Genomic DNA, 27088 nt, shown 5'->3' on the forward strand with positions numbered 1-27088 from the left:
GTTGTTTTATTTGCAAGGTAGTCATATGCCTTCAATTCTTCTTCTTTTGTGTGTGTTACAGTATTCTAAGAAAGTGGATGATCGCTTTGGAGGTTACGTTGCCTGCACCTTGCTAGTCTTCTGTTTTATTTGTTTTATCCAGATAGTCATATTTCCCCAGTAAGTATACAAGCACTGGACACTAAAATGGTTGTGGTCTTTTGACCACCTCTTTGATGCTATTATGGCATATGATGTTTATAAGGTGTGTGTCCATCAGGGACCTTCAGTAAGGTGTTTTTTGCTGTTTAATGGAAAAAACAGATACATTTATGTGCATCCATTTGGATATGTTTTTCCATTGACTTTCATTATAAAGAGACTGCTCAAAACGCATCCATTTTTTTTAGCATACACAAAACATAATGGAAAACCAAATACACACAAATACATCCATTATTCTATTAAACGTATCTGTTAAACAGACAGCAAAAACAGTGTTAACCCAGCTTAAGGCCCTGTTCACACTGAGCAAAAACGGCTGAATTCCCCAGTGTCCTGCATTGTGTCGATGAGAGGGCGCATGTGCCTCCGCTCAAAGAATTGACATGTCAATTCTTTAAGCGGAGAGTGGCGGCAGCGGAGGCGCGTGTGCTCTCCCATTGACACAATGCAGGACACTGAGGCGGACGGCGGACAGCTCTGTCACAGAATTCCGCTGTTTTTGTTCAGTGTGAACGGGGCCTATGGCAGAGTGGAGAACTGCTGTAAAGAGCATTTTTTGGGGGGCTGGTGGACTTAAAATGATACTGTCACCCCCTTTATGGGGGAGATTTATCAAACATGCTGTAAAGTGAAACTGGCTCAGTTGCCCCTACCAACCAATCAGATTCCACCTTTCATTCCTCACAGACTCTTTGGAAAATGAAAGGTGGAATCTGATTGGTTGCTAGGGGCAACTGAGCCAGTTTCACTTTACACAATGTTTGATAAATCTCCCCCTATGTCTGTATCTCCGCACCTATACCCGTATCTCCGCACAGCAGCTTAGATGCTGCACATTCACTGTATACCTGTATAACACTTGGCTGTGTAGTTTTTCTGCTCTAAAATTCCTTCATTTTATTGATGGACAGTGTCAGCTAGGTGGGGCTTCATGGCATTTGGGCCATCTCTCTTGTATGGTGAGTGCAATTATCTAACGGGGTGGTAGAAGGCCTAACAACCATGAAGCCCCGCCTAGGTGACACTGTCCATCCATAAAGTGAAGTGATTTTAGAGCAGAAAGAAGACACAGACAAGTTTTATACAGGTATATATTGAATGTGCAGCATCTAAGCGTGTGGATGATGTGGAGAACTGTACATAGAGTAAGATGGGGTGACAGTATCCCTTTAATTGAAACACTCATTGATTAAGTTTAGTGCTATGTAATAATTTGTTTTACCTTTTCATTTAAATATAGTTTAAGAACCATATTAATGGCATCCATCAGAGACCCGTTGAGCTCTGGGGCTGAATGAGACTGTAGGGTCCGACTGAAAGTGTCAACAGCTAGAACTTCCGTGATTCAGATACCTGAAGCATGGATCAATCTAAAACCAATGATTTCATGAAATTACAGTGGGCCGCTGCAGTGATCAATAAACTAATATCACAAATTGTATTTTCTTCGTGTCAGAATTGATTCAACTTCAATAATTGACAGGATGTGGCAAGAGATATTACCTAATAATTGCAATCTATTGAGCTTGGGGAGATGGCACTTATAGCTGAATTTCTCAAGTAAATTGTGTTTTCTCTCTGCAGTTCCTTCCTCATGCTGGGAGTCTACACCAGTATCTTCATTATTTTGGCCAATATCCTCTTTGTGTGTGCCGTGTATTCCTGTATAAAGGTGAGCAGGTGTGGAAATGATAAAGAACTGTAGGGGATGTTTCTTTTTCCATAAGTCGTTCATCATCTTGCTTTTCTAAAACAGCTGTTTCCATTAGTCTTGCAACGGGTGTCTCGAAAAATTGTCCAGTCACGTACCAACAGCACCCTCATTGGGATCTTCACCATCTTACTTGTGTTCATATCCGCTTTTGTTAACATGGTAAGTTCTAACTTATTCCAACCTTGGAATATCAGTCGTTTTAAAGTTTACTGTAGATAGTGACTCCTTGGCGCTTGTATTATTGAGGAATTAGTGCTATGGATTATAAAAGGGGTGGCTGTAAACAGTCATTTTGGCCAATGTACCATCTAATTGTCTTTCTGGTATTTTCTGGGCATTCCCACTATTATATCGCTGTCATCCATGTGAAATATGATCAGAGTCTTTGATCTCACAGTCTCTTATTTTCTGTTTCTAGTTTGCCTGTAATCACCAGAGTCTTGTTGAATGTGCTGCTCAAGAACTGAACATCAGTACGGATTCTGTCAATGCCTGCCATTTACAAATGCTTAACTATAACCTAAGCATGGAAACTGCTCCCTGCGGATCTGACCGACCAACTTGCAACTTTCCAGAGGTATGAATGCAGGCAAATAAGGAAACTGATGAAGAATTATAGTTAATGCAATATGAAGAAAAATAGATGCAGTCACTCACCAGCCATCGGCCATCAGACTCTCCTTCTGTTTACATTATAGTTAATGCACGGTTAGGAACAAAAAACCTTAGCAAGTGACTTTCAACATTAAGTGGGTTCCAGGACAAGAGGTGACTGGCTCAATAAACTATATCCACCATCTAAATCAGTTCAAAGAATGATATATGGCACTTTGTCTTCTCTAAAAACAGAAGTTTTGCTTCTTACTCTGGAGGATATTTTGTTTTCTTTGCTTTTTTTTTTTTTTTTTTAAATCAAGTGGTTTCAGAAAATCATACATATTTGTAAATGACTTTTACTTAAGTACTTGAAGGCTTGAGTATTTTTATCAGGTTTTCTGTGGGAATTTGTTATGGTTCTGAGCAATTCCTGTCACTGACAGAGGTGGCAGCAGAGAGCACTGTGTCAGAAATCTCAACTTCCTGTAGGGCATAGGTAGCTGATAAGAACTTGAAACTTGAGTTGCTTTTATTATATTAAAAAAAAAAAAACACAACTTAAGTTTCAAGTACTTATCAGCTACCTATGCCCTACAGGAAGCGGAGATGTCTGACACAGTGCTCTCTGCTGCCACCTCTGTCAGTGATAGGAATTGCTCAGATCCATAGCAAATTCCCACAGAAAACCTCAGAAAAAGGTGGCAGCAGAGAGCACTGTGTCTGACTGGAAAGAATACACCTCTTCCTGAACGACATACAGAAGCTGATAAGTACTTGAAGGCTTGAGTATTTATGAGTAAAAGTAATTTACAAATCTGTATAATTTTCTTGAAACCACTTGGGAAAAAAAAACTATTTACAAATCTGTATAACGTTCTGACACCAGTTGACTTCAGTTGACTTGAAATTATTTTATTTTCTATGGAGTACCCCTTTAAGATAGTGAGTGCTGAAAACAACAATGCAACCAGGTGTTGTATGCAGGATGACTGGGACACATATAGCAATTCTGTACTATTTTCTTTTTGGCAGTACTTCAACTACAGCATATTGCTGAGCCTGCTGGCCTGCTCCGTGTTCCTACAGATCAGCAGCATTGGGAAGCTGGCGCTGATGCTCTCTATCCAGATTCTCTACATTATCATTGTGGAAGCTCCCGAGGTTGTGCTGTTTGACAATTATGACCTGCTGGTGACTGCTAATGCATTGTAAGTCTTAACCTTGCAAGATGTGTATGAACCTTCATGTCCTGACATTGCAGCTAAAACATTTGATGTCTGCCATTCATTTTCTGGGCCCTAAAAAGTGAGTATTGTTATGTGAAGGCTGCCATAGAGGTGCAAATAATTTGGCAGACAGGGTGGAAATCAACAAAAGGGCACAAATGTATCAGTAACCCTTTTATAACACGAACATCATTGAAAATCTATTAAAAGAACTTACATTTGTAGAAAGCAGAGATAACTTTTGAACCTTTACTGTATAGAAGTTAAGAAAAAGTGTCCTTTTCCTAATCACAGCAAAACTAAACTATATAATTTTGTTTTAAAGGGGTTATCCAGCGCTAAAAGAATGTGGCCATTTTTTTGTAGCACTGGATAACCACTTAAATGAAAATATTAAACAAATTTCTAACCCTCATGTTAAAGGAGTTATTTTAAGGTTAGAAAAACACAGCTACAAAAGCAGTGCCACCCCTGTTCTCAGGTTGTGTGCAGTATTACAATTCAGCTCCAGTTACTTCAATACAACTGAGCTGCAAAACCCACAAAGAACCTGGGGGAAAAGTGGCCATGCTTTTCTAACTCTGGATAACACCCTTTAACTAGTTAGTATTTATTTCTGATCAACCAGTGTTCTCCCTATAAGGCTATGTTCACACAACATATCAGACCGGCCGTTCCGTGACCCCGGCCGGGTCACGGAACGGCCGGTCTGTGCCCGGATCATCGCGTCCGGTACTTAAGCATCAGCGCGCGCCTGCATCAGACCTTCCCCCTGCACACTATGAAGCAAGCGGTCGGAGCCGCTCACTTCATAGTGTGCACTGACAGGGTTTCCTACAGCTGCAATTCATTGCATTGCAGCCGCAGAAAACTGACATGTCAGGTATTTGCGGGGCCGCATGGGATCCCGGCCGGAGCGTATACTATGTGCATACGCTCCGGCCGGGATCCCATTGAAACCAAGGCATTGTTCCACCCCGCAAAAACTACGGACATTGTTGCCATCAGCAACAACGGCCGTAGTTTTACGTAGTGCGAACATAGCCTAAACGTGTACATTCAACTTGGCTATGTGCATATATTATATAGGGTTGGAAGAAAAAGGACAGATAAAATGCAAACCTGCTGGACTGCTCTTTTCTTCCTGTTAATGCTTGAGGCTGTGTCTAATAATTACGATCAGCTTAAAGGGGTTATCCAGGATTTGAAAAAGCACAGCTACTTCCTTGCAAAAACAGCACCACACCACCCCTGTCCCCAGGTTCCTTAAAGGTCAGCCTTTATTGACCTAACTGGACTACTTCATTTAAAGGCTATTTGTTAATACTATATATATATATATATATATATATATCCAACAAAACATAACAATCACTGAACTCAGGGAGAACAGTGAAAAATTCCAATGGAGGGACTATGTATCAGGGTGGTTTGGTGCTCTCTCCACTAGGAGGCACCCCTTGGCAATGGGCTTCCTTCTCTGGAGAGAGGGATATCTGGCTATTTCCGTGTTTTGAGACTCGTAACTGAGGCTCCACGGACCCCTTTTTTGCATATATATATATATATATCTTAAAATCTTACACTAAATAGAGCTAGGTACTAAAAATGTTTGAGATTTCTGCACAGTGTTTAGAGATATGCATTACAGCATAGGTACAATTAACTGGAGGTGACCCTATTGACTTCTCTGGAAGAGAAGCACTCTTTATGGATAATGCAGAGGTCATTGTGCAGGGAAAAAGAGGAGGCCAAGTTCTGTCCATCACCTATTGTGAATGGCCTGATCCCATCTATACACAGATTTCACCTTTCACTGTACTCCTATCTAAGATAGGGAGATTGCAGCTGAAGGCTATGTTCCCTCAATGTAAAAAATAAGGGCAAATAATGTCCGTTGTTGAAAAACAACATCCATTGTTAATTATCATGATTAATAATAAAGACCTTTGTTTTGCTACAATGGCTGTAATATGCCCTTATTTCTACATTGAAATAGCCTATAAGGGATCTCTGCAGAACTGGAAATGCCAGCTTATTATTAGGCTTAGTGGCCAAAATAAAAGGATTCCAGGATTATAAAATATCGCCAGTAAAATATAGCTTTGCAGTTACAGCCACATTTACATGTGAGGCATAGTGGATAGAAGTTGTGTGTCAATTGCAATGTATTTGGTTAAACACAAGATCATGGCCACCGAGAATGACCCCTCTATTCTCTTACTAAAAATCTTCTACATTAACTTTTTTTCCCCTACATTTTACCATCTTGCTCACATCATCTGCTTCAATGAGAATCCCTCCAGGCGCTCCAGTTTTTGAGTAAATTTGATGTAAAGTAATCTTTGTACGCATCATTACAGATGAGTGCTCTGTAAATTATAAAACGCTTTTCTGGAACTTGTAACCCCTCTTTGGCTGGGTAATGGGGGGAGTTGTGTGCAGCCCAGGTAGAACTGGCACAGAAGTTTCTATGTTGCTATATCTGAACTAAAGCTTACCATGTTCCTTCCCTGTAACATTTCATTCTTGGTGAGAGATGATCCCCTAAGTTTTATGCAGCCATTATCTAGAATCTAGAACTTGTAGCGCAATGTAAATGCCGAAAGAGCATTATCCTCTTCATAAAAAACTTTCAATTTGGTATTTGAATTTCTCACAATCTTCCAACATTCCTGCATGGAATGGAAACCTTTATTTGCTTCATTGTTGTTTCTGGGGCTCCTAACCCACCCCGATGGTTTCCTGCTCACACAGCTGACTGGTTTGTTACATGTTCTAGTCAATGTAGTCTCTTGGGCTGAATTCAAGGTTTGTAGATCCTATCTGCACTGTAATAAACTTTGTCAGAACAGGACTAGATCCGGAAAAGGTTTTCAGCCTCTGAATATAAACAGTAAATGTTTGTATTCACTGACAACAAGTTTACTGCAAGTATACTGTGCATAACTACAACAATAGCGCAGAGCCTTTAAAAAATAAACACCAGAAGTTCTTAAATTTGTTTAACATAAAACTTTAAAGCGAATATACCACCAAATACATCGCTTTGTGTTTTTTACATGAACAGACTGGCGTGATGATGCCGGTGCCGCGGTCATTTTTTTTTAACCAGGCGGTGGTTCAAAAAAAAGGACAACGGCGTCCCTGTGCCAGCGCTGGTCTGTTAATGTAAAAAATACAAGGCAGTCTACCTGGTGGTACATTTGCGTTAAACAATAGGTAATTTTCTGATGATACATTCCTTCCCAGGTCAGGGTCTCTAAATGGGCTGAAAATGTTGATGGGCCACATTCTTGTCAAATTCAAAACAATGCAGAACTATTGTTAATCAGTTATTTTCCCCATTTAGTAGTAAGACGTCCACGTAGTAGTAATGCCCTATATAATAATAATGCCCACTGTGTCCCACATAATAATAATGCCCCCGTGTCCCATTAGTAGTAATGCCCCATATAATAATAATAATAATGCCCACTGTGTCCCACATAATAATAATAATGTCCCCCTGTGTCCCATATAGTAATATTCCCCTCTACCAACCGGTCCCCATTTAGTAATAATGCCCCCCTGCCCCCATTTAGTAATAATGCCCCCCTGCCCCCATTTAGTAATAATGCCCCCCTGCCCCCATTTAGTAATAATGCCACCCTGCCCCCATTTAGTAATAATGCCCCCCCCCGTGCCCCCATTTAGTAATAATGCCCCCCCGTGCCCTAATATAGTAATAATGCCCCTGTGCCCCCATTTAGTAATAATGCCCCCCCCCGTGCCCTGATATAGTAATATTGCCACTGTGCCCTCATATAGTAATTATGCCCCCATTTAGTAATAATGCTCCCTGTGCTCCCCTTTAATAGTAATGCCCCTAGCGGTAGGGTAGGACTGTAAAGTGTCCATATTACATAAATGCTGATGGTGTGTTTATTTAAGATTTAAGCATATATTGTATCTTTAAAGAAGGCCTATCCTAACTTTTTATAGCGAATGCTTGCATTGTTTGTGAAATCTTTTTCTAGTAGCCCTGTTTTAAGATGTTCCTCTGTTACTCTTACTGGAAATGTGTAAATAGCCATCTGGGTGTTATTGGAATACTGTTATCTGTGATTGGATAGTCTCTGTAGGGACATGACCCTAATTGGTAACACCCAGTTGGTTATTTAGTCCAATGTTTCAAGTAAGAGGAACAGAGGAAGGAATGAATAATGGGGACATTTTGTGGGATTTCCTTAAAGTAGTTGCACTACAAAGCATTGACTTATAGTTGATAGGAAATAGCAATAGTAATATTTGCTGGCAAAGTAGATGATTGTAGTTTTTAGTACGGAGTCTATGCTAATCTCAGGGAACAGTATAAATACTTGTGTACCTTCCAGTTTTAATAAGTAATTTTTTTTTCCCCCAGTTCCTTCAATCACACACAAGAAGAGGAGCTGTGGTAAGTGACAACCAGTTAGACATGTTCTAGATTTCCTTCTATGTAATGTTCTAGCAGGATGTACAGTCTCTAAGTACAGTAAGTGGGAACATTATTGTATGTGACTTCTTAGGCTATATTGACTATATCTGTTTTGATGTCCTTAAAGTGACTGATTTAGCACCCTCATTATGTTAATTTTCCTGATCCTACGAAAGAACAAAAACATGGAAATATTGACACTGATGTGAACCCAGTTAGGACGGGTTCACGCTGCGTTTTTGCTGTCCGTTTAACAGAGCGGTTTTTAAATTGTTACTTTTAATGTACCCTTAAAACGTGGTCAACCACGTTTTTGTGTACTGTAAAAAACTAAAATTTATATTGGAAGTCAATGTAAAAACGGATAGCCACAAATGCAGATGAATCCACTTGAATAGAATGGATAGGTGTAGAATTAGTATTACAGGTTAGAGTATGACCACATTTATTACTGTGTAAAGCTGAATGTTTGTAATGATTTCTCCTGCTGGCTGTCTTTTATTTGTAGTCTTGTGGACAATAAGATACATCTGAAGTATGTAACTCCTGTCATCTTGACTGTGTTCGTTTTGGCTCTGTATCTCCATGCTCAACAAGTGGAATCCACTGCTCGTCTAGATTTCTTATGGAAACTACAGGTATATCTGACAATTGTAAAAGGAATATTATTATTTATAAATATATACCTTTGAAAAATGCTAAACTAGTGGTCATTAAAATTTGATTAGCAGCAGTACTATAAATTGTCACATGGTGCCCCCCCCGTAAACTCTCCGCCATTCAACATGACCATGATGCCATAATAGCTTTTAGGACATTCTACTTCCAAGAGTTATGGAGCGCGGAAGCATGTAGTTTGATATTTTATGTTGTAAGTCAAAAACACTGATCTTAAAGTGAATGTGTCGCCTAGTTTTTTTTTTTTGTTTTTTTTTATTTAGAGCCAGATGCTGAATTTTTTTTTCTACGCTTCTATTTTCTGTTTTTATTTTTATTTTTTTCAACTTTTAATTTACATTATGGGTGCAGCCATATTGCCTGAGCTGCTTATAAAAGGAAACTAACAACTTAGAAGACTGTAACCTGCTGTTATGTTTGTGTAGCATATAGGACGCTGAGAATGAAGGTAATTTTTTTCTTACCTTAATCCTCAGCACAGTTTTCAAAAAATCTTAATCAATATACAGTGGAGTGACGTCACGGCAGAGCACCGCCTCAATATTCATGAGGAGGGTTGGCTCGGTGCACTGAGGGCAGTAGACCCCCAGTGTGCCAAACTGCCTAATTTGCATATTATATAAAGTAAAAATTTTGTGAAAATGGCACAGGTGATGGAGTTAAGAAAATTACCTTTGGTCAAGGATATTAAGACCTTACGGCACAGCTTTATGGCTGCTCCTCACGCTTCTTCCAAGGTTTAGGGCTCCAGCCCTGTTTGGTTTGGTTGGTTTCATATTTCATTTAATTTTGAACCCTTTTTGACAATTTTGTTGTTGTCTATTTTATATGATGTACTCGCGTGTTGTACTCTTCTTATATACAAAATTTTATAAATTCTGAATTAAAAAAAAGAAAATTACCTTAAAGGGGTTGTCCAGCGAAAATCTTTTTTCTTTTAAATCAACTGATACCAGAAAGTTATATAGATTTGTAATTTACTTCTATTAAAAAATCTCAAGTCTTCCCATACTTCCCATACTGCTGTATGTTCTGCAGGAAATGTTTTATTTTCAGTCTGACACAGTGCTCTCTGCTGACATCTCTGGCTGAGACAGGAACTCGGTTTTTATCAGTCCCCATAGAAAACCTCTCCTGCTCTGGACAGTTCCTGCATAACTTTCTGATATCAGTTGATTTAAAAGAAAAAGATTTTCGCTGGACAACCCCTTTAATTCTCAGCATCCCTTCCACCCTACTGTCAATTTAACAATATTTAGAGAAATACTTTACTGCAAGCCTCATGAACATATGCACAATGGTGTGAAAAAGACCCTATGGAAATCTATGGTGTTTTGTAGACACCATTACTTACTGGGTCTTAATTGTCCAATCCCATGATTTTATATATTATATATATTTATTTTCTGGTGTCAATTTCCACTGTAATCCTTTCTGTGAAGATGTGATGAGACAGGTGAAAAGTAATATGTACAGAACAATATTTGTGGCCTGAATTAAAAGTGCAAGATTTTACAATTTTTTTTATCATATACTTATTAAAATGAAAAATTAGAGACAAAAATTAACCAAAAGTTCTTAAAAAAATGTTTAACTTGATTTTAATAAGTTGGTGATTTTTTGGTGACATGTTCCATTTTAAGGTCTGTATTTGTGACAGATTATTGAAGAATTAGGCTAGGTTCACACTGCGTTTTCAGCATCCGTTTAACGCATCCGTTTTTTTGCAAAAAACGCATGAAAAACGGATTGCAAAAAACGGATTCATTTGTGTGCATCCGTTTTTCCATTGACTTCCATTATAAAAAAAAAACGGATCCGTTTTTTTTGACGGACCAAAACGGACCAAAAAACGTTGCTGACCCTATTTTTCTGGACGTTAAAAAAAACGGATCCGTTAAACGGATGCTGAAAACGCAGTGTGAACCTAGCCTAACAATATAGTTCATGGGCAGTGACCTAGCATTGAGTAGTACCCATCATTTACTATGCATCAGAAGAGAAGATGGTGTATTACTAGAGCCTTACTATTGTTCTAAAAGAAATGCCTGATATTGTGATTTGTACTTGTGTCGTTCTATCCTAAACCTATAGTGATAACGATAATGGAAGGGTTTTTGTGAGGTCTTTTGTTAATTATATTTTGTGTGCATTTAGGCAACTGGAGAAAAGGAGGATATGGAAGAGCTGCAAGCATACAACAGGCGTCTTCTGCACAATATCCTTCCTAAAGATGTTGCAGCTCATTTTCTGGCCCGGGAACATAGGAATGATGAACTGTACTATCAGTCCTGTGAATGTGTGGCTGTAATGTTTGCGTCCATCAGTAATTTCTCCGAGTTCTACGTCGAGCTTGAGGCGAACAATGAAGGAGTGGAGTGTCTACGATTACTCAATGAAATTATTGCAGATTTTGATGAGGTGAAAATTTTGCTTGTGGTTTACTGTTTGTGAATATAGAAAAGCTAACCCTGATTTTAGGAAGGGCCTATTACTTGATTGAAGGGGGTTGCAGCAAGCTGAGAGTAGAACTGAGCTAAAGGTAGCTGCAGTACCAGGCACAGCCACACTATGTACAGAGTTATACCTTGTAAACAATGAACTTGCCCTCGGTTCATTATCCAGCTAGTACTCCAGCATTATGCACACTGATCGCCAAACTGAACCCAAGGTAATTATTAAAAACTGTTAGCATAGCCTCCCGACATGTTTCACTACAGAGCAGCAGCATCCTCAGATCAGTGGGGCAATTGGCCATTGCCCCATTGTGCCACTTATGCTTGTGCACCTGTAGACTGTGTAGTCGACCAAATATATAATGTAAGTTGGCTTATTTTATGCCAGAATATACACCAACATTTTGGTATTTAGGCCATACCCCTTTCTAACATGTCCCATCACATTGCACATGGCTGATTTTGTTTTACCATTTTAAGGCTTGTCCATTTATACAGCAAAAAAAGATCACCTCCTGTTGTCAGTAGTTAGTTTCTCAGCTTGAAAAATTTTATAGATGCCAGTTGGCATCAGTACAATTCTTTTCTATCAATACAAATTTCTTAATCACTTGAACTGTAGGCGAATCTGATGCAGATTATCATAAAGTCTTCAATGTGTGAACATGGCCTTAGAGTGCGTTTACATCTATTACATTGTTGAATGATTTACCTTCACCACTAAAAAACATTCTTGCCAATGGAATTATTTCAGTCATATAGTCCCCTTGAGCATGCTTGAATCCAGTCGTTCGGTATTTGAATACTGGTGGCTGAAGAAGTTGGATGCAGCTCTAGAGAGTCCCAGAAAACATGGATACAGCCTTAGGTTCTCTTAGGGTGCAACCAACTTCTTCAGCCACGGTTATTTAAATGCAGAGTGATCAGAGTCAAGCATGCTCGAGTTCCTCTCATCTCTAGTCTCCTCCATCCCTTCATTAAAATGATTGTCTACAGCCACAAAGAGGAAAAATGTGTTTTCAACCTAGGTCATGGGTCTCCAAACTGCGTCCCTCCAACTGTTACAAAACTACAACTCCCATCATGCCTGGACAGCTAAAGCTTTGGATTTGGCTGTCCAGGCATGATGGGAAATGTAGTTTTGCAACAGCTGGAGGGCTGCAGTTTGGAGAACCATGACCTAGAAGAAGCATGTTTTATGTGTAGGGAAGCTCAGGACTACTGTATACATTACAGACATAAATAACCTTGCTAACCTCTTCTACAGATCATCAGTGAAGAAAAGTTTAAGCAGTTAGAGAAAATCAAAACCATTGGCAGCACTTACATGGCGGCTTCAGGGCTGAATGATACAACTTATGACAAGGAAGGCAAATCACACATTACTGCCTTGGCAGACTACGCAATGAAGCTGATGGAGCAGATGAAGTATATCAACGAGCACTCCTTCAATAACTTCCAGATGAAGATTGGTGAGTATTGCTATATCAGAGCACTTTTTTTCTCTACATACTGGAAAATTTTCCATTTACCTTCCAGTCACTTCCATAAATTCAGCTTACAAGTCTCCTCTCCCAGATACACAAGAATATAGTTTATTATCGCCATCAGTAGAATTCACAACTGTGTTTTCTTTTTAATATCCATTGAGGTAAAGGGGAAGTTATGGACCTCTTTATCACAAGGCATAAACATGCCATCACTATCAAGGCCTTATCAATAAGAATTTATAATTTATAACTCTGCAATTTCTTTCTTGCTATGGAAGCAGCTTCCTAGATGTCATAGATTGTGTTTCTCCTGCAGGACTTAACATTGGTCCTGTGGTTGCTGGTGTTATTGGAGCCCGTAAACCCCAATATGATATTTGGGGAAACACTGTGAATGTAGCAAGTCGAATGGACAGCACCGGGGTACCAGACCGCATACAGGTTAGTGTCTTATATTATAACAACCATCCACTCTCCCAAGGTAAAAGGTACACTGCCTACACCCATCTTCATTGACGTCACCATTGAACTACACCTCCTAGCAATGCATAGTAATCTTATAGGTTATGAAGTAGATGATAAAAACTCATTCTCATTCTGATATGTTTCACTTTGCCTAATTTCCAGAAAGAGTGGCTATATGGCTGAAGGGTTCACTGTGGGTGAGAACTGAGTTTACTGTAGTTTACAATGGTAAAGCTTACTTAAAGGGGTACTCCAGCGGAGGGGGCATTTTTTTCCTGGGACCGGGGAGGAGGTGGCTGACGGAAACGACGTCCACTCACCTCCCCGGTTCCAGCATCGTGGCACTCCAGTCCCTGGTTCCCGCCCACTTCCTGGTGTCTGACGCAGGCCCGAGACGTGACGTCTCAGGTCCGCTCAGCCACTCAGTGACGGAGGCAGGATCTGTATCGTCTCTGGCCCAAGTCAGACACAAGGTAGCGTCCGGGGACCGGAGCGCTGCGATGCGGGACCCGCCGCTGGAACCGAGAAGGGGTAATCCACCCAAGAGCTAAAAAAGTAAATGCTCCCAAATGTGTCTTTCTAGCTTTTTCTAGAAGTTTCTGCCAAGTATCCACCTTATCTTGTAGTATCTGCCCATCGTTGGTTTAATCTGCTTCTGCTTAAGGGTATGTGCACACTAAGGAATTCTCGCGGATAACTTGCCGCGGGTTACGTTGTCTTCCCTGCACGCTCACATGGGACATGTCGATTCTTTGGGCGGATGGTGTAATGTACCTGAGCATAGAATGGAGTCTTTGGCATGGGCGGAGAGTGAAGCAGGAGCGCGGGAACAAACGGCGGAATCCGCTGCCAGTTATTCAGCAGAATTCCTTAGTGTGCACATACCCACAACAAAATATCTATTTATCTATTCATCTACATAAATAGATAAGAAAGAGAGACAGAGATGAAACAACAGTGTCTCCTTCCCTCTATACTGCTGAGGAGGCTGTCACTGTTCTGTTATTTCTAGAGATGAGCGAACCGGGTTCGGGTTCGAGACGATCCGAACCTGAACGTTCGGCATTTGATTAGCTGGGGCTGCTGAACTTGGATAAAGCTCTAAGGTTGTCTGGAAAACATGGATACAGCCAATGACTTTATCCATGTTTTCCACATAGATTTAGGGCTTTATCCAATTTCAGCAGCCACCACTAATCAAATGCCGAAAGTTCGGGTTTGGATCGACTCGAGCATGTTCGAGGTTCGCTCATCTCTAGTTATTTCCTTGGCCAGGTGCTCACTGATTGGTGTCATGTCAGTGGTGGGCAGGTTTACAGATGAGGTGTTACAGCAAGTGAGGATTTTTAGCAGCTACAGGGTGTGAGTCAGGATGTGCTGCAGACATACGGCCCAATTCATGTTACATAGTTACATAGTTAATACGGTTGTAAAAAGACACATGTCCATCAAGTTCAACCAAGGAGGGAATGGATACAGGGAAGGGGGAGGGGTGATAGGTTCTATACATATGCATCTATATTATTTTGCTCTAAGAACTTGTCTAGCTCTGCCTTGAAGCCCTCTACTGTTGTTGCTGTGACCAGATCCTGTGGTAGACAGTTCCACAGATTCACAGTTCTCATGGTAAAGAAGGCTTGTCGCCTCCGGAGATTGAACCTTTTTTTCTCTAGGCGGAGGCAGTGCCCCCTTGTCCTTTGAGGGGGTTTTACCTGGAACATCTTTTCCCCATATCTCTTGTAGGGGCCATTTATATATTTAAATAAATTAATCATATCTCCCCTTAAACGTCTCTTCTCCAGACTAAACAAATGTAATTCTTTTAATCTCTCCTCATAACTAAGATGCTCCATTCCCCTTATTAGTTTAGTTGCCCGTCTTTGTACCCTCTCCAGCTCTAGAATATCCTTTTTATGAGTCTGGTTCCAAAACTGGACAGCATACTCCAGATGAGGCCGCACCAAAGCTTTATAAAGCGGTAATATTATATCCCTGTCCCGTGAGTCCATGCCTGTTTTAATGCATGACAATATCCTGCTGGCCTTAGAAGCCACTGACTGACATTGTGTGATGTTCTGTAGTCTATTATCTACAAGTACACCCAGATCCTTCTCTATCAGTGACTCTCCCAGAGTAACTCCCCCCAGGACATATGATGCATGTGGGTTATTAGTACCCAGGTGCATAACTTTACATTTATCCACATTGAACCTCATTTGCCAAGTGGACGCCCAAACACTCAGTGTGTCTAAGTCATCCTGTAACATCTGCACATCCTCCATAGACTGTACTGTACTACAAAGCTTGGTGTCATCTGCAAAGATAGAAACATTGCTGTTATTTCCATTCTCAATATCATTAATAAACAAGTTAAACAGAAGGGGGCCCAGTACTGACCCTTGGGGTACACCACTTATTACCGGGGACCATTCGGAGTAGGAATCATTGACCACCACTCTCTGGGTACGATTTTTAAGCCAGTCTTCAATCCAGTTACACATTAAATTTTCCAAACCGATAGACTTTAACTTACCCATCAGACGTCCATGAGGAACTGTGTCAAACGCATTTGCAAAATCCAGGTACACGATATCCACAGCAGCGCCGCCATCCAGGCTTCTACTTACCTCTTCATAGAAACATATTAGGTTGGTTTGACAGCTTCTGTCCTTAGTAAAACCATGCTGGTTATCACTTATAATACTATTAGCCACTACATATTCCTGGATGTAGTCTCTTATAAGCCCCTCAAATAGTTTTCCCACAATGGACGTTAAGCTTACAGGTCTATAGTTACCTGGGGAAGTTCGAGAGCCCTTTTTGAAGATCGGCACTACATTTGCCTTACGCCAGTCCATCGGCACAATACCAGTAAGCAAAGAATCACTGAATATTTTATACAAGGGTAGAGAAATTACAGAACTGAGTTCCCTAAGAACTCTGGGGTGCAATCCATCAGGCCCTGGAGCTTTGGTTATATTGAGTTTATTTAATTTATCTTGGACCATATCTATAGTAAACCAGTTCAGTACATTACATGTGTTAGCAGCACTGGCCCCACCCACCTCAGTACTGGCCCCACCCACCACAGCTCCATCCTCTTTTGTATATACAGAGCTGAAGAACCCATTAAGTAACTCAGCTTTCTCCTGATCCCCAGTTATTAATTCCCCGTCGCCATTATTTAGGGGTCCTACATGCTCTGACCTTGGTTTTTTTGCATTAATATATTTGAAGAATTTTTTGGGGTTTCTTTTGCTATCTATAGCTACCTGCCTTTCATTGTGAATTTTTGCTGCTTTTATTACATTTTTACAGGTTTTGTTGACTTCTTTGTAATGTTTAAAGGCTACAGCTGACCCCTCTGATTTGTATTTTTTGAATGCCCCTTTTTTCTCATTTATAGCCCTTCTAACCTCGGTAGTAAGCCATGTGGGATTGGATTTTAACCGTTTATATTTGGCAGTACAGTTATTTAATGTGGATTTGAAGATTTCCCATTTATTATCAGTATCAGTATGTGACAGCAGCCGCTCCCAGTCTATGCCCTGAAGTTCAGCCCTTAACCCAGGAAAATTGGCCCTTTTAAAATTAAGAGTTTTTGCCCTCCCAACATGTTTTTCTTTTCTACACTTTAAGCTAAAAGTCACTATATTGTGGTCACTATTACCCAGGTGTTCATGGACAGTGACATCCCCAACCAGCTCAGCGTTGTTAGAAATAACCAGATCCAACAAGGCATCACTTCTAGTTTGCTCCTCCACAAACTGGCCCAGAAAATTATCCTGCAGGAGGTTAAGAAATTCCCTCCCCTTTGTGGTTTTAGCTGAAACGTGACCCCAATCTATATCTGGGTAGTTGAGGTCCCCCATTACCACTACTGTCCCCTCCCGGGCAGCCCGCTCTATTTGTCTATTCAACTGGCCATCTACCTCCTCAGTAATGTTGGGGGGTCTATAGATTACACCAAGAATAATTTTTTCACTCTTTACCTCCTTCTGTAGTTCTACACACAATGCTTCCACATCATCACAGTCATCGCCCATAATAGAAGCCTTTTACACTCAAGCTTAGATTATGGGGGGGGGGTGTTAAACAGGGTTACATCTCCCTTTAACTCTTACTTTGCCATGAACAGAATGCAGGTAATTTGTCATAAATGGCCGAACATAGAAGAGAGACCTGACACAAGGTTATTGGATATATTGCGTTGGGAGCACCTTCATTTTCTTACGTTTGGCTGTAGGTTCACATTTTAATTGATGTTTAGTGGGAGTTCCCATTCTGCACTCTTAATTCCTATCATTCACACTATATAACAAGTATCTTACACTCCTATGTAGTCAACACTGTATGCAAACACCATTAGCATTGCTCACCTGCCCTTCCCTTCCCTAAAGCAGTGATTAAAAAAAGTTCCTTTAAGTGCTTGGAAATTTTATGATATATAAATAAAGATATAATAATTATGACATCATAGCCCTCTTTCTTTGGGCTGTGAAGATAACAGTTTGTTGTTGTTGTTGTTGTTGTTGTTGTTGTTATTATTATTATTATTCATTTTACTTTAGGTTACCACTGATCTGTACCAGGTATTGGCAGCCAAAGGTTATCAGTTGGAGTTTCGAGGAGTTGTGAAAGTTAAAGGCAAAGGAGAAATGACCACCTACTTCCTCAATGATGGTCCAGCCAGCAGTTAGCAGGAACCTCTGCTCTAAGGGGAAGGAGGAGTTGAAAACCTCATATTGACCCCACACAGAGTATCCAGAACAATAAGGAAGCTACCTACATCTTCTGCAACAGTGCAGTTGCAAGGGGGCTCAGTGGTGCCAAAGCCTCGCACCTGAGATGGAGAGCTTGGCAGGGGAGTATATGTGTGGTGCTGTACTCAGTGTCTGTGCTGCCCTTACCCTGGAGACTGTCTCACCTGTACAACAAAAGCCCAGAGAAGCCGCTTTTCACGCCGGCACTTGAAAACAAAACACTCACAGGCGGTACTTGCAAATTATTTATTGTGAACGAGACATTATGCTATTTTTTCTTTTGTCTTTCTCTTCTTTTTTTAATTATTTTATTGAGATAAATACAGCAAAAGAATATTTTTTTCAGTAGACTTAAAGATGAAGCTTCTCTAAAAAACTGACCAAAGAGCCAGAAGTACGGGCCACAGCAGGGAGCGTGGGCATTGCCTTGTACGTTATTATGCGCTGTATGTTTTCTCTGGGGAGCAACATGTCTCCAGCAGCAGGTGGGAACAAGACGGTTCTCCATAGGATCCTCATCACCACCCACAGGGACGCGAAAGGGCAACAAAAATTCTGCAGCTCAATTCTTTCCTTCCATTCCACATCCCGAACCCCGATCTCTCATGTTCCACACTTCCTCACCTCCAGCTAATGGAGACTGACAAACAGGAGCAGGGGGATAATCCTACACGGATCTCTCAGGAGGTTCCACTTCAGTGCATTTTTTTCCTCTTTCTGTTTTAACTAGGAAGTGTTTTCGACAGACTCTCTGAGATCCCCTAACATCCATGGAGAGTTGCATGGGGAACCACATCCTCAAAGCAGATATCAACAGTCTTTGCCTTTTTGCCCCATTCCCTCAACTGCCTTTTATTCTGTGGAATTACATAAGCAGAAGGGTGAGGAAAATGATGTGCTTGTGTGTCCACATCCGACAATGCACTTGTCTTTTTTTCACTGTGAAGCTGTTGTTATCTTTGTCTCATTTGCCAAAATTCATTTCCAGCCTGTAGATTTATAGAGTCTCGGGTCTGGAGACAAGGGATAAATGCCTCATCCATTTGAGGCAACAGACTGTATTAGGTACTAGCTGGCCTAAGAATTCCTCAGGCTGCAAGGATAGCCAGCGCCTTAATCTTTATATTGTAGAATTGGTTCCTTGTACTTGTTCTGTAGCCATCAGATGGTCAGTCATATGGTAGTCCTTATGTAAATGATATCCGCTTGAGGTTAGTTTGCACATTGAGAAGAGGTAAGTGTGAGCCTCTCCAATGACGGAACATTGTGAAACAATACGCTGCTCAGATTTGACTCAAACGGTTACAGTATAAACGTGTCTCAACTAGCGACTCGAGAAATATGGTTGAGCTACAATTATATTCCAAGGTATTGCCTATGGTACCTTTGGTCTTTTCTGCGTGTTTTGCAAGATTTATAGCAGCAGTCAAGGGTTTTATGAAAACGTAGTCTCGGATGTAGACAAGTCTTGATCCCTAAATAAAGGGCCTAACCCAGACACCTTTTAGCAAAACATAAAAATGGAATATCACAGGGGAGTGCAATTCCATGTCTGGTGCCAAAGAAGGAAAAAAGTTACAAAAATACACTTGGGCTGCTTGTGTTGGCGCTATCATGTATTTTTTTACTATTTCTCCTCAGAACTGTTCAACCAACACTAAGTATTTTAGGGAAGATGTTGTAGTAAACTCTTTGTAGAGTTGTGTTTTATTTGTCTTTAGTGAAAGGTATCCTCTGGTTTCATCATAGCCACTGTTCCAGCACACTTTAGAGATATGCTAATAAAAAAAAAAAAGTATGCAAGTTGTTTCATTTTTGGAACACTGGGGCTCTGTGGCTGTTGCGGAATTACAAATCTCAGCATGCCTATGCCAGTGGAACTATAGCTAGTTGATGCCTGTTGTAAAGTCTCCGTTCAAGACTTTTTTTTTTTTTTTTTTTTCAAACATAACTAGGTGGTGAACTAACTCTGTTAAGTACTTTCTCGGTCTTTTATTAGATATGTTATGTGGAAATCCATTGTAATGATCTGAAGGACTTCGCTGCAGCCAGCATCTTTGTGGGAAACAGAGTGAAGTGCCTTTTTCAACTAGAAAACATATTTGGTATTAATACCAGTCTCCCAGCTATTACTACTTGGTTATATTACCCTATCTTGGTATCCCATATTGTGCGTATACATTCTGCCTTAGTAATTTATCTGCATCCATTAGTTCCTATAAGGTGAAATGCTCTGTTTAGCACCAGGTTATGGCCACCAAGTAATGTAGGAGGTAACTGTACTAGGTGGGCTTGCAAGGCCTGAGAACCAGTTTGGTGGGTACATTATCTTGAAGTTCTTGGACTCCATTTGTATCTTTATCCTAAGAATAATGACCTGCGATCTATCTGCTGAAACTCAGAGAAAGGGGTGAAGAATCAGGCAGATGAAGAATAGGGTAAATGCACATTAGACGGCTTACTAAATTGACAATGCAGATTCTTAAAGGGGTTATCCAGCGCTACAAAAGCATGGACACTTTTCCCCGTACTGTTGTCTCCAGTTCAGGTGCAGTTTGCAATTAAAGGGAACCTGTCACCCCCCGTACCGGGGTGACAGGCTCCCGACCCCCCGTTAGAGACCCCTATACTTACCTCATCCCGCCGGGTCCCGCTTCTGGATTCGGTCGGGTCCCGGAGATCTCAGCCGCTGCAGCCCGGCGCGCGCGCTGAGAGATGAGTCCAACACCCATAGAGAATGACAGGAGAGTCCAGCGCTCCGTCATTCTCTATGAGCGTTGGACTCATCTGTCAGCGCGCGCGCCGGGCTGCAGCGGCTGAGATCTCCGGGACCCGACCGAATCCAGAAGCGGGACCCGGCGGGATGAGGTAAGTATAGGGGTCTCTAACGGGGGTCGGGAGCCTGTCACCCCGGCACGGGGGTGACAGGTTCCCTTTAAGCTCCATTTACTTCAATGGAACTGAGTTTCAAAACCCCACCCAAACTGGAGACAACGGTAGGGCGAAAGTGGCCATGCTTTTGTAGCACTGGATAACCCCTTTAAATCCGCACCGCAAGTCAGTATCAGACAGGAAAATTTCTGCTATGTGTAGATGAGATTTCATAAATCACATAGACTTTGCTACCACTGTAATCTGCTGCAGATTTGTACAAATTTCCATGTGGAAAATCAGCTTCATCAGGGTACAGACACACACACCGTATACGCAGCGTATTTTCTGCTGCGATACGTAGCAGATACGCAGCAGATTAGATGTAAATAACTGAACACAGCATCAAATCTGCTGCAGATCTGCTGCGTATCTGGTGTGTGTGTTTGTACCCTCAAATTTGTTTTGTGCATTTACCCTTAATGTCGCAGCTTATCGCAACATTAGGGCCAGTTCACATGGAATAAAATCGCAGGAATTCCGCAGCGGAACTCTCTGCCACAGAATCCCGCCTGCTTCATGTAAATTGTTTGAGTGGACAGCCGCGGAGAGCTCTCCTATAGAGAAACAGTGTCACACTGAAGCAGGTGAGATTCCATGGCGGAGAGTCCCGCCACGGAATTCAGCAGATTTTACTCTGTGTAAACTAGCCTGTAGGGTCTTTGTCCTCGCCATCTCGATAAAATCTCTGCAGTTACCTAGGTGTCCATACAGACTGCAGTGTGGCCATCTGCAGACTGTAGAAGAGTTCAGGGTAGGGGATGAATTAGACCCTAGAAAGCTGTAACATGTACAGAAAACATTATTTTTATTGTTATTTTGATAAAGGAACGGCTCCCATCATCTTAGCTGATAAGCCAGATTGTGCAGTATGTTACAAGGAAACTATAAGTACAAGTGGATCTAATGTAAAACTTTGTTTCTGTCCTGTAACATTATAGTGTTTACTTACAAGCTTGTCACTATTTCCATGTGTGTGCAGTAGGCCTCGGTAGATTTAAGGTACTATTCAGGTATATCTGTGTCTGCATAGCAAAATCAATCCCACATTAACATGACTTCTGAACTCTCTTAAAGAGTACCTGTCATTAGAAAAATATACTTGTATACTTACCTGTTTCACTCCCCCACCACTGCTGGATCCCAGTCTCACCGCTCTGCACCTTTGTCAGTGTTTTTATAGCATCCACTGACATCCTGTTCCCATAGGAATTGATTGATCAGCATAGACTTTATACTGAGTGGCCATTTCCTGTGGAAGCAGTACGTCACCGGATGTTTTCAAAACACTGACAGCAGCACAGAGTGGGCAGCCTGGGATCCAGCAGTGGTGGGGGAGTGGAACAGGTAAGTATACATCATTGTCATGTCCCCGGATTTGTCCTCGAACAACCCCTTTAAGGAGATAAGCTGCTGACAGAGCTGTCTAGCAAGAGCTTACCTCCTTTCTCCATGTAGAACACATGAAGTTCTGGCCATACCAGACACTCATGTATAGAAATATAGAGAGTATGAAGAGAGCATGGACATACCTGTATAGTAGGTAACCTGGGGAGCCCCAGTGGCTTGTGCAGATTTACCTTAGTGTTAAATATTCTTTAATCATTGTAGTCTCATTGTACATCCTCCACCATTTACTTATGTTTTTACCATAGGAATTTCATGGTTATGTTCCATACTTTTGATACTAAATTCAGTAATAAGCCACACCCCATCTCCAAGACAGAATTAGGGAGGTTTTCGATATCTTAAGCTAATCCCAATTTTTTGATACATATAGATTTTTAGGATTCTGTTACTCCAGGTTTATATTGTAGTGTTTCTGTCACTTTAAAAAAAAAAAAAAAAAAACCTTCTGACATGTCCTAGAGCCGTTACATAGATTCGAGAGAAGCGCTTCACGCCTAGTCTTGCTACAGGAGTCTGCCTTGATTGTAAGAGTATGGAGACTGTCACTTGCAAGAAGATAGAGATCACATCGAAGCAAAGAGTGAAGCTGTTAAAGGGGTTATCCAGTGCTACAAAAACATGGCCACTTTTGCCCCACTCTAGTCTCCAGATTGGGTGGGGTTTGAAACTTAGTTCCATTGAAGTAAATGGAGCTCAATTGCAAACCACACCTGAACTGGAGTCAAGAGAGGGGGAAAAGTGGCCATGTTTTTGTAGCGCTGGATAACCCCTTTAAGGCTGCATTACATTTCTCGTAGATCGCCACTTGCTTAAAGAGCCAATTTCACAAATATTGCTAAATTGTTCCTGCAGTCCCGATCAGCCAACAAACGATTGTTTGCTCGATCATCAGTCGATCGCTTGCACTATTGCACAGGGAGCGATCTGTCTGATTTGTCAGGTGATCACTCTGTGTAATAGGGCCTTTTAGCTAAGTGCTTCTCCCAGGTAAAGGTCTGGACACCCATACTCTGACTGATCAAAACCTAGAGATATGTCAGAGGTATTTTTTTCAAAGTGTCAGTGCCCATTTAAATGATACACTAGATAGGTTCCTATTTGTAGTCAGTCACTAGTATTCAGTGGGCTCCATGTTTGAGAACTGTCTCTGAGAAAAGGCGACCTTATCTAATGCAGCCAAGACAGTAATGGCTGAACTCTGATTGCCATATGTAATAAGACCACCTCTTCTTTGGGACAGCTTTGATTCACGAGGCCCAATGTGCCTTAACCAATGGGCTTTATCATACTTTCTTCATGAGAAAAAGTGTTTCAACTCTATGTGCCATAACCTGTAAAGATGAGATGATCTTAGGAGGACCCTTCTGTAGACTGAGAGGCCACGTCGTCGAGGAGATAATCAAGACATGTGCGGCTTCACTACTTCTATTTGCTAAATACTCTGAAAGTGGAATCCAGTATGTTTAAAGTACTACTTTTCTAGATGTTTTAGAATGACATATATATTTATAAAATATAATTTAAATATATATATATATATATATATATACTATAATCTATATGTTTAAATTATATCAGATGGGGATATATAGAATGTAAATGTATATATATTTATATATGACTTTTGTAGAAATAAAAAACAGCTGTCACAGGTACTTGCGGACCGTGCCGATTGCTGTACACAAGATGCTCATTCATGACTGTTGACCAATTTAAATAAATTGAAGTAAGAATCCCAAGTATCTACCCCAAAGCATTAAGTATCTCCCCTTAAGAGTAATATTTTATTAAAATACATACATATTGGTTCGAAACCCAGGCTGCTAGAACAGGTGTGGCTGGTTTGTAATACTTGAATGTGTGTGTTTGTCTTGCATAGGTGTGTACTTGAAAAAAGTCAGGTGTCTATAGAGCAGTGACCTTAGGTAATATTGGTCACCATGCTGGGTCATTGTGGTTGCCTTTTATGTTACAAAAATGGTCTTTGTAAGTATTGCTGATGTAGCAATAGTACTTCTGTACTTCCCCCAAAGATTCCTATAAACATTTTGCAGAATATGGTGTAGTGGTGTTACAGCGGTGCAGTGTTGTTGAAGGTTGGTGGTTATTGAGCATTCCATCATTTTCATGTTTAAAGGGGCTTTCCAAGCTGCCCAAAGGATAGCTCGTCAATCACCACCGATCAGCTGTTCATCTATTTTCATTTTTATATAATCTTAATTTCACTTACCTCAGTAGGCAAAGGTCTTGTTGCTCTCCATAAGAAAAACCTTATAATAGCTTTGCCACTATGATACTAAATTCAAAGAAATGTAAACCAGCCAGAGCTTGCAAAACTGCTAAGTCCTCTTCATCAGGAATGCTGCCAATGTTTTTTTTTTCTGGTAAATTAGACCTTATAGACTGGACAAGAGCACAGTGCTTGTACAATGGCACATGCAGACCTTATAGTCCTGCATTATAGAACCATAGGCACAGTGTATCTGCTGTACCGTATCCTCCCCTAAAAGAAGATCTCTATAATATGATTTAATATATTCCACAGGATAGTGGATAGTCTTGGTTGTTTTATTCTGGACAACCAGGTTACAGGTACAGTTTGGGCTCTGGGTGCTGCATGACAGTCATGTACAGCACACATCTGTAATATGGCCATGGAACTTTACCTTCTTTATATTGGACCTTATTTTATTGTGTATTAATACATTTCCATGACAAAAACTGAAAAACCTAAAGCTACATATAGAGATGGTAACAACTGTGCTCATTTGTTCCTCTTTGAGTCAACTCCCCCCCCCCCCCCCCCCCCCAACTAATGCAAAACAGAAATAAAGATGGAGCTCTGGTTTTTGCCATTTAAAATATTATATTAGGTAACTGCATTATGAATAATTCTATAATGTTATTTATAGAATCAGTCATTGTACAAATGAGAGCAATTTCATCAGCCGTGAGGCATCCAGATTCTAAGCTGCTGTCCTAAGGCTGTATTCACACCACCAAGGAGGTCTGTTTATAAAAGGAGGCCATGACGCTATGCCCCATGTGTTGTATAAGATATCCAAACAGTGACTTATACTGGTGCTCAATGATTTATCAGCAGAATACAGGTCAATCAGGTCTTGAAATACATTCTCCTAAATTAGGTTTTCCAACCCCACTTTCAAAATCCAGTATAGTCTGATATCCATTACCTTCATTGCCCTCCGCTAATATTTTTTTGTGTGTGTCTATCCACTATTATGCTTTACCCCCGTTCCCCTGCACGCTTTTATGTTTACAAGCTGCACTTTCTGTAGAGGAGTATACTTCACATAAGACAGATCACTGACAGCCAGAGCTCACACTACACTTTCCTCTTTTATTGTAACTCCGCCCCCTTGTGGTAAAGCATGCTTGCTGCAAACATAAAATGGTACATCGGGCATGCTCTGGACTTGTACCTGCAGTTCAGGTGCTACATGACGCTATGTAGACAGGGCCTTCTTTTAGGTCTTATGACATGTACATCCAAAAAAGTAATGGGTAATACTGTAAATCCTATATCCTATTATGTATCTTTGGCATTGGGCACTGGAATGTTTTGTGCTTTTTTTTTTTCTATAAGTACCTGAAGGCAGATATCACTAATGCATAATGTTACTGAGACCTTTTGTTAATTTATTTGAAGGAGAGTATTTATATTCCCTAAATAATTATATTATTGTAGATTTAATGTTCTAGAAAGATGAATAAGACCTCATATAGTTTTGTCTGTGTATTAGCCACAAGCTATTATTGGATATGGACATTTCTTGGTATAGTAATAAAGTCCAGTTAGGATACAGAGAACCCAGCTGTATTCTAAGAGTGAGGGTCATCCGGCCTGCGGCCAGGAGGCTAAAAATAACTATATGGGCTCCTTACTCAAATTCCATAGACATTAACAGGAGTGTCATAATGGTCATTTGTAGAGATGAGTGAACCTAGTGCATGCTCGAGTCCATCTGAACCTGAACTTTCGGCATTTGATTGGCGGTGGCTGCTGAAGTTGGATAAAGCCCTAAGGCTATGTGGAAAACATGGATATAGTCATTGGCTGTATCCATGTTTTCCAGACAACCTTAGAGCTTTATCCAACTTCAGCAGTCACCACTAATTAAATGCCGAACGTTCATGTTCGGATTGACTCGAGTATGCTCCAGGTTTGCTCATCTCTAGTCATTTGCACTAAAAACTGTGGCCAGGGTAGAATTTAGCCATTACTGGCAAAAAAAAAAAAAAATTATATATATAATGACTGTGGAAGAGGTGGCTCTCTGGGCCTCAGCAAAGCCCAATAATGATCTTCCTGATTCCAAGAAGATCTTACTGAGTTACCTTTGGGGTGACAAAACTGATAATCAGTCCAGCTCCTGTGTCCCAAAACCATTTGTTACACAAGTAGGAAATAATATTTCTGTAATTTAGACTACCCAACAATGCAAAAAAGCGCATAAGTATATTATAAGATAGGAGGTTACCCAGGAATAGAAAAATAACGTTTTTCCAGAAACCAAGCCACTCTTGCTCAGTTAGACCGGGTTTACTCTGTGTGTTTTCAGTCTGTTTAATGGATCCATTTTGAAATGGTTACTTTAAATGTACAGGGAAATGTGGTCATACTCGTTTATCCGTTTCGATACTTTTTTTTTTTTTTTTTTTTTTTTTTTATGG

General features: G+C 40.7%; 1 protein-coding gene across 4 annotated transcripts in view; it reads left to right on the forward strand.

Annotated features, from left to right (window-relative positions):
* ADCY6 (adenylate cyclase 6) overlaps window positions 1–20597 on the forward strand; it is a 126484-nt gene extending 105887 nt beyond the window's left edge. For all 4 annotated transcript variants that reach the window (XM_069970111.1, XM_069970110.1, XM_069970108.1 and 1 more), the window contains exons 13-23: window positions 62–159; window positions 1789–1876; window positions 1961–2077; window positions 2337–2495; window positions 3548–3723; window positions 8147–8179; window positions 8709–8838; window positions 11036–11299; window positions 12602–12806; window positions 13141–13265; window positions 17861–20597. In XM_069970111.1, the coding sequence (XP_069826212.1) occupies window positions 62–159; window positions 1789–1876; window positions 1961–2077; window positions 2337–2495; window positions 3548–3723; window positions 8147–8179; window positions 8709–8838; window positions 11036–11299; window positions 12602–12806; window positions 13141–13265; window positions 17861–17989 (1524 nt within the window). In that variant the 3' untranslated portion in view covers window positions 17990–20597. The remainder of the gene's footprint in view (window positions 1–61; window positions 160–1788; window positions 1877–1960; window positions 2078–2336; window positions 2496–3547; window positions 3724–8146; window positions 8180–8708; window positions 8839–11035; window positions 11300–12601; window positions 12807–13140; window positions 13266–17860) is intronic.
* Window positions 20598–27088: the final 6491 nt, after the last annotated feature.

The sequence above is a fragment of the Dendropsophus ebraccatus genome, chromosome 5 (assembly GCF_027789765.1).
Source record: "Dendropsophus ebraccatus isolate aDenEbr1 chromosome 5, aDenEbr1.pat, whole genome shotgun sequence".
NCBI lineage: Eukaryota > Metazoa > Chordata > Amphibia > Anura > Hylidae > Dendropsophus > Dendropsophus ebraccatus.